Raw genomic sequence first — 17,476 nt, forward strand, 5'->3', positions numbered from 1 at the left:
TATACCCTCTTTCTCCATAAAATCCACCACTTCTTCTGCCTTTTTGGTCAGGATCATAAGATTGATTATGCCCACCTTAATGATGTGGGTCCTCTTCCGCCATCTAAACCGTTGACCACATTCTTCTTTCTGGTGAATTTATGTGTCATTTCCTACACAGAGGCTGTAGCCATTTGGGTGTCAAGTTTGGTAATGGCCAGACAGTCGCAGTTATTACCATTCACCCAGTTTTCACAGCCCCTCCCCAGCACCCAAGGAACTGCACATCATTTGTAGGGTACACCCTAAGCTTTTCCGAGGCAAGTTTGAAGTATCTTACTCGTATTTAGGCTATTATTACGGTGGGGTCAGCACTCCCAGAGGTGTTTTATGCCTACTCTCAGGTAGCTCCTCACGAGTACAGACAACTTTTGCAATCATTTCCCTGAATTACAGATGTTGCTGACAGGAGAAAGTTCTTCCATTTTATCTGTCTTTGGGATTGGGGTCCTCTTCCGCCATCTAAACCGTTGACCACATTCTCCTTTCTGGTGAATTTATGTGTCATTTCCTACACAGAGGCTGTAGCCATTTGGGTATCAAGTTTGGTAATGGCCAGACAGTCGCAGTTATTACCATTTACTGCAGGAGTGTCAAGGTCACAAATTCACTGACAGTTATGTGTACATGAGAAACAGCTGTTACGAGTGCTAGCCCAGAACGTTATCAGATAACTCAAGCTTGGAGGGGTGTACATTACATAGGTTCGTAACCATGGTACTTCATACAATACAGTATATATTATTTCATATAAGGACATACATATTATAATGTGTTCAACACAGAGTTTGCATAAAATGTGCTAAACAACATGCTTTTTGAAATCGCTGTGTGCCAGGACAATAAATAATTACTTTAAAGGTTGCCATAGGAAGTGAGGTACATAATAAAAGGTATTTCATTTTTCAGGGACTTAACATGCTCAACTCTCTTATGAACAATTATGAAGCAGAATAATATGTTGCTACTGTATCGCTTCTGTAGAAAACATCATGTTCTTATAAAAGTAGCATCTGTTCAATCAACCATGTTGATGCAGAAGTACGCAAATACAAATGCACACTAACAAATCACTGTGTCAATCCTAATACCACATCCTGTGTAGCTGTATGTTTCAACCATTACTTGTAGACCAAACCAGGTAACTGGAGCCCATCATCAGTAAGCATGTACAGCTTAGTCAGCAACATGGGGAAGTACAAACCGACTGAGGGGAAGAAGACTTGCGCCCATGTGCACAGGCATTTCTGGTACAGGCACTGCACTTATGGTGGTCTACTGTCACATACAGTAGCAGGATGATTATGACCTGACTTTTAAAAATGAATAATATAATAGTATAATAGTATTATTGTTGTTCAATCATCTTAATTATAATTACAGGCAAGGTGCATACAGTTGTTTGTGTTTGACCATAATTCACTGTCAAAATTTTGAGTTTTTACAGTATATCTTACCATGTTACTTTATTGAATTCTATCTGTATGTTCATTTTTTAAAGTTTTCATTCCATATCCTGAAGGTGTATGGTGGACCACTTTGAGGGTGATGCTTTCTCTCTCGCCGGGAGATGTGTGATGGTGACTTGAAGTGCGGTGAAGGGTGAGAGGAGCTTGGTTATGGTCTCTAAAGCGAGCTTTCCCTGCATTTGCCAGGAAGTGAGAACAGAAAACCATTCTCAGGATGGCCAATGTTGGGACCAGCCCACTCACCTGTCAAACGCAGAGCTCAGCAGTTTCTCAAGCTGCACTTCTCAGTCTACCTCTTTTTTAAGTTTTGGGGGGAGGGGAATCAACCAGGCAAATGTGGTGTTAGGGCACGTGGTACTGGATGTTGGTAATAAGGGCCAGGAGAAAACCCCATAGGCAGAAATAGCAAGATGCCTACAGGTAAAATCTGGCACTACTTTTTAAACACCATAGTTCAGAAATTACTTCAACTGTGTATCTGTAAGTCCATGCATCGTGTAACCGCACCATGATCCGAAGTGAAACTTAGAATATCTAGGGTGCCAGGGAAAATGGGTATAAGTCAGAAAATGACTTGTACTCTTCTCCCGTAGATAGATATTAACATGTTTACTTGTACTGTTAGGACCTAATGAAATACTGTACATATAGTTTAATTCTGACTTATACTACTTAGACCAAAGATCAAAATCCCTTCCAGGACTTACACCATGAACTTATATTATTTTGAAAATTTTCAGATGTATGCTCATTTTTCCTGGCAGCCTAGAAGTATTCAGTGTTCACGAAAGCGGACGCTTTGATTTTTGACAGCTGTACAACTAGGTTATATATAAACCAGTTTCAAATGTGTTATTCGGATGTGTCGAAGTTTCACTTCGGATCATGGTGCGGTTACACGATGCATGGACTTACAGATACACAGTTGAAGCAATTTCTGAACTATGGTGTTTAAAACGTAGTGCCAGATTTTACCTGTAGGCATCTTTCTATTTCTGCCTATGGGGTTTTCTCCTGGCCCTTATTACCAACATCCAGTACCACGTGCCCTAACACCACATTTGCCTGGTTGATTCCCCTCCCCCCAAAACTTAAAACTCACCTATCTTTTCTCTCTTTTTTTTTTTCAGGAAAAACACGTCAGTCTCTATGATCTCAGTTTTACTTTATCCATTAGCTTTTAAAGCCAAGAACAAACGTTCTTCTTTCTAGTACTTATCTGGTTGGCATAACCTTTTAGCTCAGTCTAGCAGTATACTCATTTCAGTCTAGCAGTATACTCATTTTTACTATTTCTATTTAGGGTGTTGGCTCAGGTCTTTACTAAGATAACATTTGATGTGTATTAGTTTCTGATACATTTTGAAGGCTAGTTTGTGGGATTCCCTACTCACAAGCATATCTAGGAATGGAAGTTTAACACCAGATGGAGAGCTTCCTTTGAGGATCAGTGGTAGACTGTTAATCCCTGGACACCAGGATCAGAAGTTCAAACCTGGCAGAGGTAGTCAGATTTTTTAAGGGCAAAATTCATTCAGCACTCCTTGTTGTTGATATATTAAGGTCTCTGGAGACACACGTGATGTTTACCTGATGAAGTTAATTCAAAACTCTGCCATGGATCATCCACTAGAGCAGTGGTTCCCAACCTTTGCCAGCTGACGCCCCCCTTTTCAGATACGGGTGGTCATCCCCCCCCCCGGTCGCATCTATAACCTCTCCGATATACTGACGTGTAGGATAGTGACCTAACCTAATGACACTAGAAAATGAATAATTCCATTATTCAATTCTTTATGAAAAATAATATGAAGTACGCGCTTTATATCTATGACATACTAACTTCATTCTAGCACAATACAAAGAACACACTTCTTTTACAATAAATCCTTCAATTAGTCAACAAATGTCAGTGAGAGGGTTGACACTGTTTTCTCTTGGTAAGATTCGGTATGTTTGGTTTGATATTTGACAGGGCACAGCGGAGATCACTTGCAACATCAAGCCGACAGCGCTGCTTTGTTTTTATGACACTCAGCGTTGAAAATCCTGACTCGCATAAATATGTCGTTGAAAATGGGACAATGACACGCAATGCTACTTTAGCTATTTCAGCATACACTGCAAGACAGTTTACCCAAAAGTCGCCCAGTCCTAATATTTTGTAATCATCTTTTAGCTTTGAATCACACTTCAAATCTATGGCTTCTTCTTGAAGTTGTGCTGGCAGTGCTTCAACGTCAATGGCAAATGGATTTTTTGTTAACACCCAGGACCATTCATCTGACGAGATATCAGGAAAGTAGGAATTGAATTCTTGTGCCAGGGAATCCAAATGTGACTGAATTTGCATCTTAAGTTTATTACGATCACATTCATTTTCCGGCAAAATTTCATTAAGGCGGTGAAAGGATGAGAAGTTGTTCAACTGAAGCCGGCGTTTCCATAACTGTATTTTTTCCAGGAAAGCTCTGATGGCATCATAACCAAGCATAATTTGGATTTTTTGCCTTGGAGCTTTAAGTTCAAACTGTTCAAAGCTTCAAAAAAATCGCAAAGATATGCCAATGAGACGATAAAATTGGCATCAGTAAACACTTCATACAGATCGTTCTTACCTTCACCAAGAAGAAAAATTTCAACTTCAGACTTTAATTCGAACAGCCGAGCCAACATGTTCCCTTTTGATAGCCAGCGAACCTCTGTGTGGAAAAGGAGAGTTTTGTGATCGGCTTGAAGGTCAACACAAAGGGCTTCAAACAATCTTGTCTGTAAAGAACTTGTCTTCACAGAGTTCACAATTCTTATAGCAACTTTTAGAGTGTTAATAAAATCTTGGGGCAAGGTTTTGGCCGCCAAAGCCTGTCTGTGAATCATACAGTGGGTTCCAATGATGTTTGGATTTTTATCTTTGGCCAATTTGAGAAACCCAGAACGTGACCCGATCATAACAGGTGCACCATCCGTACATATACCCTCTACATTTTCCCAGGAAAGTCCATGTTCTTGGAAAAAAAAACTATCGATGGCAGAAAACACATCACAAGCTTTCGAAGTTGTTTTCAAACATTGGGAGAATAACATTTCTTCTCTTAAAATTCCACTGTCGACAAATCGACAATATACAATCAGTTGACAACAACGGGCCACATTGGTTGTTTCATCACACTGAATTGAAAACACTGGAGATGCTTTCACCTTCTCCAAAATTTGCATTTTAATGTCTTCTGACAGTTCTTGAAGTCTGCACTTCACTGTGTTATCAGAAAGAGAAATTTTAGACAATTTCTGCTGCCTCCCTTCACCCAAAACTATATTTGCAGCTAATAACATACATGGCTTTACTAATGTTTCCCCAATTGTGTGTGCTTTTTTGTCTTTGGCAATCAGAAGAGCTAGTTCATATGATGCTTCCACTGCTTTCTCATTTTCTTGGTTAAAAGTACCCGATGAATCTAATTTCATACGTTTTAGTGAGTTGAGTTTAGTTGCAAAAAATTCTGTGGGTTTGTCTTTTAAGCCTATAAGATTCTTGTTTAAATGTCTCTCCAAACACACGGGCCTCATCGCATCGTTACTCAGAACACAGTGGCAGATTACGCATTGAGACTGTTGTATTCCGTTCCGTTCAACGACTGTGAAGCCATATTTAATGTAGTCATCATTGTACAGTCTCTTCTTGGACATCGTTATCAATTTTAAAAAGTTACAGTAGTAAATAACACAATTCACACAGTCGCACTTTTACAGCGAAGGGTACGCAACACTCACAATAAACAACTTGACAGACACGTTCACTGCGAAAGTATGCGAGGCACAGAATCAGCAGTCGAAGGGCCTGGCCACTGATGGTCTATCGGCGATGTGTTGTCATGGCCATTACTGCGCCATCTCTGATGGGACAGTTGTACTATGTAGCTCTCGCCAATTTGACTGCAAGGGAAGAATGTGTAGGGGTGGGAACAGAGCATTCAAGGACGAGCTACCCACAAAACGAGTCTATATGCCGCAAGGTGAGAGGGAAGGAGGAACTTCCACTACATTTGTTGCTTCTGAAACTCCGATTTTCTTTGTTCTTCAGAGTTAATATCGACTCCTGACTGTAGTAACTCATTGCCACTTAAGATCTTTGGTGAGAAAATGTCACTGTTTCATTAATTGCTGTGGTTAAACATTAATTAGTTGTAGCCCAAAATACCCGTAGGCCTACATAGAATTTCACGCTAGCCGTGAAAGCCAGACATGTCATATTAAATAAATGTATTATAATTAAGCCTACTATTATTGCCTTATCTCCTGTTGTTCTCGCTACTAGATCTATTTGATATAATACCGACATTTATACGATTATCTCCTTCATGTAATATATTTTGTTTATGAGAAAAACCTTGTACAGTATGTAACAATAATACTGGAAAATGAAAGCAACTACTACATCGTTGATGAGTTGAAACATGTCGCGTATGATCATAGTTTACATTCACGCAAGTAGGTCCACAAAGTGTGCAATTAAACGTGCGTTGAGTGGTCTTGTTCCCGCACCTGCTCTCAGGCTACATTTTGCTTCTCACAACACAGCAAATTCCTTATTTCACCTCCAACCTCGTGGCTCTGCAGAGGTTTGTGCCGACAGATGGCAATTACCAGTGCTTTTGAACGATTGACTTGGCGCGACAATCACTTGGAGAGATTCGAAAAATGTTTATTACACAAAATTGTAATATTCGAGTTAAAATCACTTCACGCCCCCCCCCTGATAAAGCCCCACGCCCCCCAGGTTGGGAACCCCTGCACTAGAGATCTGTTTCTCTGCTATCTAGTAGAGTAAACCAGTACGTTGAAATTGACATGCGAGCAGGCAGTCAAATCAAAATGTCTGCACCTTGTATCTGAGTAGGTGGTCTTCTTCTTCTTCTTAATTTTATTTTTATTTTAAATTTTATGGCCTACATTGGATCACTAGTCAATTATATAAAGGATTTATTGATTTCTTATCAGCCCAGTATTTTTTCATTCTGAGAGATGCTGCCTTCCTTTGTTCTGTTGAAAATACCCTCCAATTAGACCTTTTTTTTTTTTTTTTTTTTTTAATGACCGCATAGGATCACTTTAGTCAGTCCATCATTCAGGTCTGTTTGAAGGGATTGAGCATAAAATCATTGTATACCTGTCCTAGCAGAAAATTCTGAACTATCTCTTGAACAACAATATTAGTAATGGGGATAACAGATGAAGTATTGATGAGGACATCTACATAACACGTGATTGGAAGCTACAATGTTAGTCATTTACCGGTACTGTGATAAAAGAAGTGAAACTTGGTATGATTCCATGAACTGTTCATTTGTTTGTTCCTTTCCATTGGTTATCTTGTTAGGTAATTCCAAATCAAGTCATATATAGAAAGACAGGAACATAAAAGGATAAATACAATGCCAGGTAGGTGTGGGAAGAGGAGGAGATGGATTCATTCATAACCTTCCCATACATTGTGAAGATCTGGATGTTTGGTAATTCAAACAGGGATATCATCATTCCCATCTTTTTTGTTGTTTGCTTTTCGTTCTATTGTATTAAGTAATTGTTATGAGTATTGTATGTAATCTTGAAATGAAAATGAAATTGTAGCATTTTTTACTTCTTAGGGTACATACCAGCATTTGTAGTATAGACAACTGAAATTTTTAAGAGGTGTAATGCTAATGAAAAAGTTACCAACAATAAGAAAACTGGTTTGGGTTAGTTTGTGTTAAATTTTATAAATTATTATTTGTTGTATTTCTGTTTTCAGTATTTCTGTGAGTATGGAGATCACAGTCATTGCAGTTGTGTGGAAACAATACCATGTTTTCTCGTTATATGGCACCCTATATATTTTCATGATATATGGTGCTTATTATGTTTCTCAATTCACTTAGGTGAAACCATCTTTGGATGAAGCTTTTGTGATCCAGGAGCAAAATGTTGCTCTCAACTTTATTGGATCAAGAGGTGCTCGGCCTGGTGTGACCAAAGAGAAGCGTATCAAGTACGCTCGGGAAATTTTACAGAAGGAAATGTTGCCTCACGTTGGTGTGTCAGACTTTTGTGAGACCAAAAAAGCCTATTTTCTGGGGTATGTCCAGCTGGCCCCTGATGTGCAGTTTTAGCTGCTTGTTGCAACCATAAATGTCTTTTATTTTTGTTAATCCTCCTCATGTTTATGTCCCCTGCTTGTCCTTAACAGAAAAGAAAATCATTCTATGACTTGTGTGGTCTAAAGATATGCCTGACTTACCTTTTATTTATTCATTTCTCTGTACCTCGGAAGCATGAGGTTATTTTTATTTGAAATAGACTGTGTGTAAGCTTCTTGTATGCTATTAGTTTATTAAAGCAGCAGACTGCATGGTGCAAGTCATGGTTTAGGAATAATTGAAAAGAAATTTTAAGTACAGTACAATCTCCATAATCCAGCCATTTAGTAGTCTAGCACATCCATTAACCCAGCTTTTTTTTTTTTTTCCCTATCTGGCACATTATGTTGAAACATCTGGATTTGAATTGCGACTGACTGTAGTGCGGCTGTTAATACTATCCACTGTCTTCTTTCTTTCCATTCATAATTGTTTATGACACATACTGTATGCTACAGTTCTGTGTTACATGTGTCCCTGCGTATTTTTGTGTGTGTGAGTATCAGCTGTTTTTTGAACAGTGCTGAACTTGGAGAAATACAGGCACAAAACATTACTGTTAATGAAAAGTGTGATATCAATCAGTCAATGAATGAATGAATCAATCAATCAGTCAGTCAATCAATGATCTGCATTTAGGGCTGGGTTCTCATCCTATAAATGAATATTTGCCCCAGTTTGTCCTCTTGAATTCCAACGTTCTTCATATTATGATCTCTCCTATTTTTGAAAGCTCCACTCAAGCTTATTCGTCTACTTATGTCATTTCACGCCAACTCTCTACTGACAGTTTGAAACTTACCACATAGTCGAGCATCTCTTCTCCTTACTCCTAAGTCTTCCCAGCCCAAAGTTTGCAACATTTTTGTAATACTACTCCTTTGTCGGAAATCACCCAGAATAAATCATGCTGCTTTCCTTTGGATTTTTTCCAGTTCTCATATCAAGAAGTCCTGATGAGGGTCCCATACACTGGAGCCATACTCTAACTGCGGTCTTACCAAAGACTTACATGCTCTCTCCTTTACAGCCTTACTGCAACCCCTAAACACTCTCATAACTCTCATAACCCTGTGAACATATCTGTAACCTTTCTTAACAACCTCATTAATATGAATACCCCCAATAAAGATCATTCCTTATATTAACACCTTGGTACTTACAGTGTTCCTCATGGGATACTATGACCCCATCTACACAATAATTAAAACTGAGAGGACTTTTCCTCTTGATGAAACTTACAGCTTGATATTTTATCCCATTTACATTCATACCATTGTCTGCTATCCATCTCACAACATTGTTTAAGTCCCCCTGCAGTCGTTCACTATCCTGCAATTCATTTGCTGTTCTATACAGTATAACGTCATCTGCAAATACTCTTATATGTGATTCCAGTTCTTTATTTATATCATTTATACATATAAGAAAACATAAAGGTCCAATAATACTGTCCTGCGGGACACCCCCTTCCCTCCCCCGTCTTAATCATTACAGGATCAGAAAACACTTCACCTTTTCTAATTCTCTGAGTTCTGTTTTCTAGAACTGTAACCACCCATTCATCCACTGTTTTGTGTAGTCTAATAGCTCTCATTTTGTCAGTGATCTCCCATGGTCTACGCTATCAAAAGTCTTGGATAGGTCGACAGTAATACAATCCATTTAACTTCCTGAATCTAAAATATCTGATACATCTTGCTGGAATCCTATGAGTTGAGCTTCACTGGAATAATCTTCCTAAACTTGAACTGCCTTCTATCAAACCAGTTAGTAATTTTGCAAAAGTGTCTAATATAATCAGAAAGAATGCTTTCCCAGAGCTAGCAAACAACACATGTCAAGCTGACTGGCCTGTAATTATCCGCTTAATGTTTGTCACCCTTTTCCTTGTACACTGGGGCTACTATTGCAACTCTCCATTCATTTGATATCGCTCCTTCATGCAAACAGTAATCAAATCATTTTTCAGATATGGCACTATATCCTAATCCGTAGCCTTCAATATATTCCCAGAAATCTTATCAACCCCAGCTGCCTTTCTAGCTTTCAACTTTTGTATCTTCCTATAAATGTTTTTATTATCATATGTAAATTTCAGTATTTTGCCAGTATTAGTCACCTCCTCTATCAGGACATTATCTTTGTGTCTAACTACCTTTATATATAGCTGACTGAATACTCTGCCTTCTAGTTCCTGCATATGCATTCCCCTTGTTCATTAATGGTCCCTGGAATGTCCTTCTTGGAATCTTTTTCTGCCTTATCCTTAAGATATGGATTGAAGTGAAAAACAGAATGACTTAGAGAGTTAGTATAGTGACAGATGTACAACAATCTATGATAAATAAAATATCAAAAACTTTTGTAAAAAAAAAATAATAAAAAAATCTGTTACTTGTGGAACAGATAAGAAATGTATGGTTTCTTCAGGAACATATCTATTAATGGGGATATTCTTAAAGTTCTTAAAGAGATGGCTGTGTTCTTGTACAAACAAATTACAGACAAAGGTGATTCATGCTAGTGACGGATGGCTGGACAAGTTGTGGAACCTATTTGGCCTGTGTTTTTTCTGTTGATGTCAGGTGAAATGTTATCTGCAAATCATGTTGTGGTGGACCTATTCATGGAAGAAGAATAAATCCCAACAATCCGGCTTTTCCAGTAATCTGGCACCGCTTCGTCCTGAGAGGGCTGTATTCAATTGCATAGGTTTAGACAGCAGATATCTTGATGGTATCTGATATATTTATGTGGAAATCTAAGTCATTGATAACTGTAGGAAAAAACAGCTGTGGTATCCACAAGGGTATTTCATGTATATAACAAACATATTTTAAATTATCCACTAAGAAGGACTGCACAAATCATCTCTGCATTCTTAAGATATGTGATTACTTATAGTTCTGGCTCAATTCCCATATGTGATTGTCTTGTTCTTAAATATAATTGAGATTGAAGTAAACCAGTCATGTGTGAGCAATGTGTACACCACAGTACACACAGAAAATTCAGGATGCTGCAGCACTTAAAACATGGTTATTGAAATACACAAGGTGTTAAAAGTCAAAACAAATTAAAATCCCAAGTGTGGTCAAAGATGCAGTTAACCATTTATTTATTTTATAACTGAGATGACTACACTACTCCCTTTTTATAATGGAAGAAAGACATTAGTAGCTTTTGGAAAATGACTCTTACTTTGGTTATCTTTTCTGATGAAAAGTCTGAAAATGAAGTGGATGTTGTTTCCTTGCTGTGTTGGTATTATGATGTACTGCAGGTATTGACAAAATTGGATGAATGTTGGACTTGAGTCACTAATGCGAACCACAAATGCAAAATTTAGTCGATCCTGAGAGATGCTTGAAATTCTCCCATTAATATAACTTTTTGGGCCAGTTGTAGAAACGATGACTAGTTTTAAGCCTCAGACAATGTCTCCCTAAACAACGTCTAAATCGAGCACGATCTTCCATTGCATAAACAATGTTCAGCCGGTGTTTAACTAGACATCGTTTAAAGTTTCAATATTGGTTTGAAAATGGAGATAGAAGTATCTTTCATGCAACTCTTTGCTTGTCGCAACCAGTGAAAGTCGTCGGTGTGTGTACCGAATGCCAGTCAGCTGTTTGTCTTCCTACACAGTACTCAAATATGGCTAAGCATGAGCATGACTTGCCCACACATAAGAACATAGCTTTCGGTGGAAATTAAATCTCATAATATTATTGACACTAAAGCGACGCGCCACCGTACGAGGAAGAGAATCTTTGATTATAGCGTTGTTACGGTAAATAGCTTCAACGAAGAGAAGATGAAGCAATAGTAATGTGTTACCGAATGTGTTGCACGGGCCATATAGATGTAGCTTGCGTTCTGGAGATCGTAGTTCGAAACGCATCATCACCAGCCCTGAAGATTGTTTTCTGTAGTTTGCCTATTTTTACACCAGGCAAATACTAGGGCTGTTATTATGGCCATGGCTCTTATTCCCCAGTCCTCCTCTTTTAACACTAATCACCACCATCACTACCACTTGCTTTTTCCACTCTCATAGTTGCTGAAAACTTATCTGAATTAGATCAGTGATTATATATATAAAAACCATATACAACTTACTTTTTAGTTTTCACTATTATGTGTGCTTACTTGGCAGTAAATATAAGTGAATCCCTTCCAGTTGATGTATGTGACAGCCCTCTGATGATTGGGACAAGTAATTCTGACATGTATGTAGTCAAAGTGACCTATAATTCTATGGGGATTACCCCATGTATAATAAAATATATCGGTTGCCAAGAATTGTATTCAAGTTGACAGTTACCGGACTGTCCTTTTGTCAGTCTCAAGAAGCAAGTCTCTTGAATAGCGAAATCTTATTTTAAGCTCTACCTCCCCGTACATTTCAAATGAATTGCTGTGATTTTGCAGCGGGCGACTCACAGAGAGGCCGTCAGACTAACCTTTCTTCCCGGAATCATCTCAACATGATAATACAAATGACATGTTTCATGGTACATAACCTCTGATTATGATTCACTCCTCTCATTTGAGGTTAAACAGTGTTCTCGGCAGTGTTTAAACATGGCCGATTGAACATCGGTTTTAGACAGTGTCTAAGTGATAAATAATGTCTCTGCAATGCAGCAGCCATACTTAGGCATTGTTTAACCATACACATCGTCTGAACACCGCTTCTGCAATCAGCCCCTTTTTTCTTGCAGCATTGCAGAAGTTGTATTCATTCTTCATTACCTTAAGTGTATATGCTGGTAGACGTCTTGGTCTCGTGGGGCAGGGGCAACCAGTTATCTCCATGTGATGATAAAATTGCATATGTCCGATAGCTTGTAATCAGTAAGATAATTGTGGAGAACTAATTTCTCTATTAATGATGCAATCTCTGGGAATCCTGTACAACCTTCTGTAATCAACTGTTCTTCTTATCCGACCCCGATGCTATGAGATTGTAAGGCCTAAGGAGTCTTTCATTTTCCTGCCCTTCATTGCCTTTCCTTTTCTTTTACTGATACCTTCATTCTTTGAAGAGTCAGAGCACTTGCATTTTCCCTCTGATTAGTGTTTGCCCATTTGTACTTCCTCTCAAAACGGTAATCACCAACACCACCACAAATGTCTGGGAACATAGTCGTTGCTTATGGCCATAAGATATGGTTGTGGGTTGAACATCAGTTAGCCTAATGTGAAAAGAGAAGTGAGGTAGTCAATTATTTACCTTGTAGAAACGTCCACTAATTAGCTAAAGTGAGAAATGTAATCAACTCCTATGACAAGGTGAGCAGTATCTGCTCTCTTGAAAATGAAAGGTAATAATCACTTGAGTTTAAGATCAATGGAGAACCAACACTGTTCATCTGTCCCATTCAAGGTTAGAATAGACCGAAGTCCTGCCCTGAGCTAAGTCAGTGGGCTAGCAGCCCAGGCCATTTCCCCCTCAATTCAGCTCAGCTCGGCTCTGCTCTGCTTTGCTCTGCTTGTACCATTGTATTTGGCACCTTGCCCTGTATCGGCTCACATACCAGCTGTGGACTAGTTAGAGACATAACAGCAGTCGAGGATGCACATGCATAGCGGCCTCTATGGCCCAGACTGACCGTGTATTGCACTGTGACTGAAGCGTTACATGAACATCACTCTACACAGACAGGAAATAAATACCAGTGTTTGACGAGACAGATCGTGATCTTCCGGGAAAGCTCAAAATATTTGCTAGTTAATTGAGACATTTTATAAACACGTAACATTGTGATATCCGACCAGTCCGATAGTAATTTTCCATGTCGTCTCAACAGCAACAAACATTTCTTCTGGCACTATGTTGGCATCTTCTGTTTGAAATAGATAGGAAACGACTATTCTATCCAAGAGCATTATTAAAACACGTATCAAGTGTCCCTATCATTTATATTAATTAAACAATACATTTATTACTCATCTTCCGCTCATAATTCAAATACATTGTTATCAGCGATCTGGTTTTCCAATTTTACTGGTAGGTGGTCTGCGGCCGTTAACCCTCGATAACAGCCATCAGTGTTTGCTTGACTCAGATCCCCTTGCACACCTAGCAACAACATAGGAGGGAAAGGAGAAAAATAGCTGCTCCTGAAGGAATCATCATGGCTTACCGATCTCCGAATCATTGATAATTAGGCAGCGGACATCCCCTGTTCTCCATCTAAACTAGGGTAATAGAACAATGCTGAATACATTATTTAAAAATTCTGTGGTAATAACAGTTGTTAGAACTTTCATCAAAATCTTGTGTGTTAATTAAAAGTGTTCTTGAAGGTCATGATTTCATGATTGATATTTCAGTGGTGTGCTGCAGGTTGCTAAGATCTTGGACTAGCTTAGTCAGGTGAGATATTTTATGACTGAAATTAGCTTACGCAGTGGATACTATTGAAGGAAATTGAATGCCTTGGATTTTGTCAGCTGTATTATCCAGTTAGCCGGCCCCGTGGTGTAGGGGTAGCGTTCCTGCCTCTTACCTGGAGGCCCCGGGTTCGATTCCCGGCCAGGTCAGGGATTTTTATCTGGACCTGAGGGCTGGTTCGAGGTCCACTCAGCCTACGTGATTAGAATTGAGGAGCTATCTGACGGTGAGATAGGGGCCCCGGTCTAGAAAGCCAAGAATAACGGCCGAGAGGATTCGTCGTGCTGACCACACAACACCTCGTAATCTACAGGCCTTCGGGCTGAGCAGCGGTCGCTTGGTAGGCCAAGGCCCTTCAAGGGCTGTAGTGCCATGGGGTTTGGTTTGGTTTGGTTTTATTATCCAGTTAGGTAAGATCAAATGCCTCCCTCACTTGTAGTATCAGTCAAATATTAGTAAATTTCTCCTTAATACCAAACAAAAAGTAATGCTATAGCACCCAATCAGTATTTTCAAGATGTTTGACCACATTATTTTTCAGAAATATGTGAAAGATATCACCTTGATTATGAATTGGTGAGGTTCTGAAAAATAAATTGAATTACAGAATTAGGAAGTGTAGAATTAAAACTCAAAATTAAAACCATTTGTAAATTGCAAATGATTACAGTTCATTTCAGTCCGGCTCCATGGCTAAATGGTTAGTGTGCTGGCCTTTGGTCACAGTAGTCCCGTGTTCGATTTCCGGCGGGGTCAAGAATTTTAACCATAATTGGTTAATTTTGCTGGCACGGGGGCTGGGTGTATGCTTCGTCTTCATCGTCATTTCATCCTCATCATGATGCGCAGGTCGCCTACGGGAGTCAAATCAAAAGACCTGCTTTTGGCGAGCCGATCTTGTTCTCAGACACTCCCGGCACTAAAAGCCATACGCCATTTCATTTTGATTACAGTTCAAGCCCTAGGTGAAACAAGCATTCGTCTTTTCTATTTCCATCTTACAACATATAGTAATAATCACAGTTATACAAAGAAGTTATTTCTAGCCATACGGTAATTCTTATTAATATTTGATGACAAGAATTATGGCAACAACTTGTTATGAACCCATATAAAAAAACTTGCCTGTTATTCCATATTTTAAGACTCCCATGGCTATTGCTAATGTTAAAATGATAGATGTCTAGAAATTTTGAGCTGGTATTATCATAGCGGAAGATTCTAAGAATGTATCACACCACATGACAGGTGAAGTATTTCAGTACCTTCCAAAGAAATTTGGAATAATTGCGGATGACAAAGACATAAATATTTTCTAATCATAATTGCTCTTCATTTCTGATACCTGTGAGGATCTGTATTAATATAACTAATGTAAGTCTTGGATGCTGAAAAATGTTTTCTATATTCAGTGAACTTTCCTTAGAGAATTGTATTTATAATAGTGGAATTTGACACAAAGCAAATCATAGAGTTGGTTATACCACATTGCAGGAGATTTATTAACTACTCACGATGTTTAAAATATCACTTTCCAAGGAAATAAATGTTGTTTTTATAATAAACCTACTGTATTTGGACAATAATGAAAGATGGACAGAAACTTCTCTTGATTATTATTATATTTAGAATTACTGTTAGAATTATTTTGTAAGCATTTTGACAACTTTTAATTTTTCCCTAATGTTAGTAGTTTCCAATACATTCAAGACCATCATTCTCAACTCGGTCTTTTATAATTATTGTGAAGGTTGAATCAATCAAATCATAAAGCATGAGATTTCAGAAAATGGTGATAAAATAAAATGCTCCATTTTTAACCTAGTAGGTTGCTGAAAAAAAGTGTGGGCACTTTCTGCTTCCCATCTTGATGTTCATACTTAGTTACTTTTCACAACAATGATCTGCTAAAGTGAATTACAATTCTTACAGATTAATTTGAAACTTACATATCTCCTTTATTTGGTCATTTTTGAAGTAGCTATGAACTGACGCATTCCCATATAGACCTGAACTCATCTCAGAAGAGGAACACAAAGTTAGCATTCTAGCTGTTTAGTAATAGTGTAGCTGATTGAGTTAAACTCTTTAGGGACATTAAGATCCCATTTGTTTAAGTGTGTAGTCAGTTGGAATTCAGTATCGTACAGGGGAAATATTATTACAATTTTTTTACAATTTTCTTTACGTCGTTATATGGCAATGTTGGGATGGGAAAGGACTAGGATTGGGAGGAAAGTGACCGTGGCCTTAATTAAGGTACAGCCCCAGGATTTGTCTGGTGTGAAATTGGGGAAACCATAGAAAACCATCTTCAGTGCTTCCGACAGTGGGGTTCGAACCCCTATATCCCGAATCCAAGCTGATAGCTACGTGACCCAAATCGCATAGCCACTTACTCGGTTATTATTATTTTGTTGTTGTCATCGTTGGCAGTGGCATCATTAAGGAAGTTACAGAGATCATTATTGATTTAAGCCCACTAAGGAGCGCTGATGACTAGTTCTTCCTCGATGCTCTTCTTCGTTCCCAATATCTCTTGAGCCCTGCTGATAATTTCTCCTTTCTCTCCTGTGAAAGGGGCTTCCAACTTCTAGGGACTCTAGGTGGTGGGGTCCAAGACTGTACCATAGAACAAAATTTGGAATGATCTTCTATATCAATATCTGAAATCCCAGCCGAATCCAAGTCCTTCTGTACTTCATTAAGCCACAAGCTTCCAGTCTTGTAGCTTTTAACCAAAGAGAAGATCTTCTTGGTAAGCATGTTGCTGTCCATTCGTTATAGGTGTCTGTAGAACTTAAGCCTCCTACGTCGCATGCTGGTATTGGCCGATTCTAACTGTCCATACAGCTCAGAGTTCGATTTAAGTCTGTAGGTTCCATCTGGGAGCAATCTGGGTCCATGAATTTTCCTGAGGATACATCTTTCGGATTTCTCTAGATCATCCATGGTGCCTTTTTTGTTCATCAGGAGGGTCTCTGAGGCGTACAAAAACTGTGGTCTGACAACAGTTTTGTAATGACAGATCTTAACATTAGTTACAGAGATAAATTTATGACTGAAATAAAATGTAGTGCCATGCATTTAAATGTCAAGCTGAATTTGTATCATGCATTTTAAATGGTTACATGTGCTTCAAGACTGACTCATTGTAATTTATAGTGAGTCATGATTGATTGATTGAAGTTAAGTAGAGAGCTTAGAAAAATGTTATACTCGACTTCTTCAGAATGCAAAGGAGAAGGATTCCTGTGGTGCAGAAAAGATGTTTTATACTTAAATTTTAACTGAGAGTATGTGAAAAAGGGAATTGAGGCCTCACGTTAAATGTCATGAAGTAATATTTGCTTTGATTAGAATATATTACCATGTCCTATAAAGAC

The 17,476-nt window shown here is 38.6% G+C and overlaps 1 protein-coding gene across 1 annotated transcript in view; it reads left to right on the forward strand.

Moving 5' to 3' along the window:
- Positions 1–17,476, forward strand: part of LOC136877408 (DNA-directed RNA polymerase II subunit RPB2) — a 332,230-nt gene that overhangs the window by 177,787 nt on the left and 136,967 nt on the right. Inside the window, exon 7 of the mRNA XM_067151423.2 lies at positions 7,427–7,623. Coding sequence (XP_067007524.1) covers positions 7,427–7,623 — 197 coding nt within the window. The remainder of the gene's footprint in view (positions 1–7,426; positions 7,624–17,476) is intronic.

This window comes from Anabrus simplex, chromosome 7 (genome assembly GCF_040414725.1).
Source record: "Anabrus simplex isolate iqAnaSimp1 chromosome 7, ASM4041472v1, whole genome shotgun sequence".
Classification (NCBI taxonomy): domain Eukaryota; kingdom Metazoa; phylum Arthropoda; class Insecta; order Orthoptera; family Tettigoniidae; genus Anabrus; species Anabrus simplex.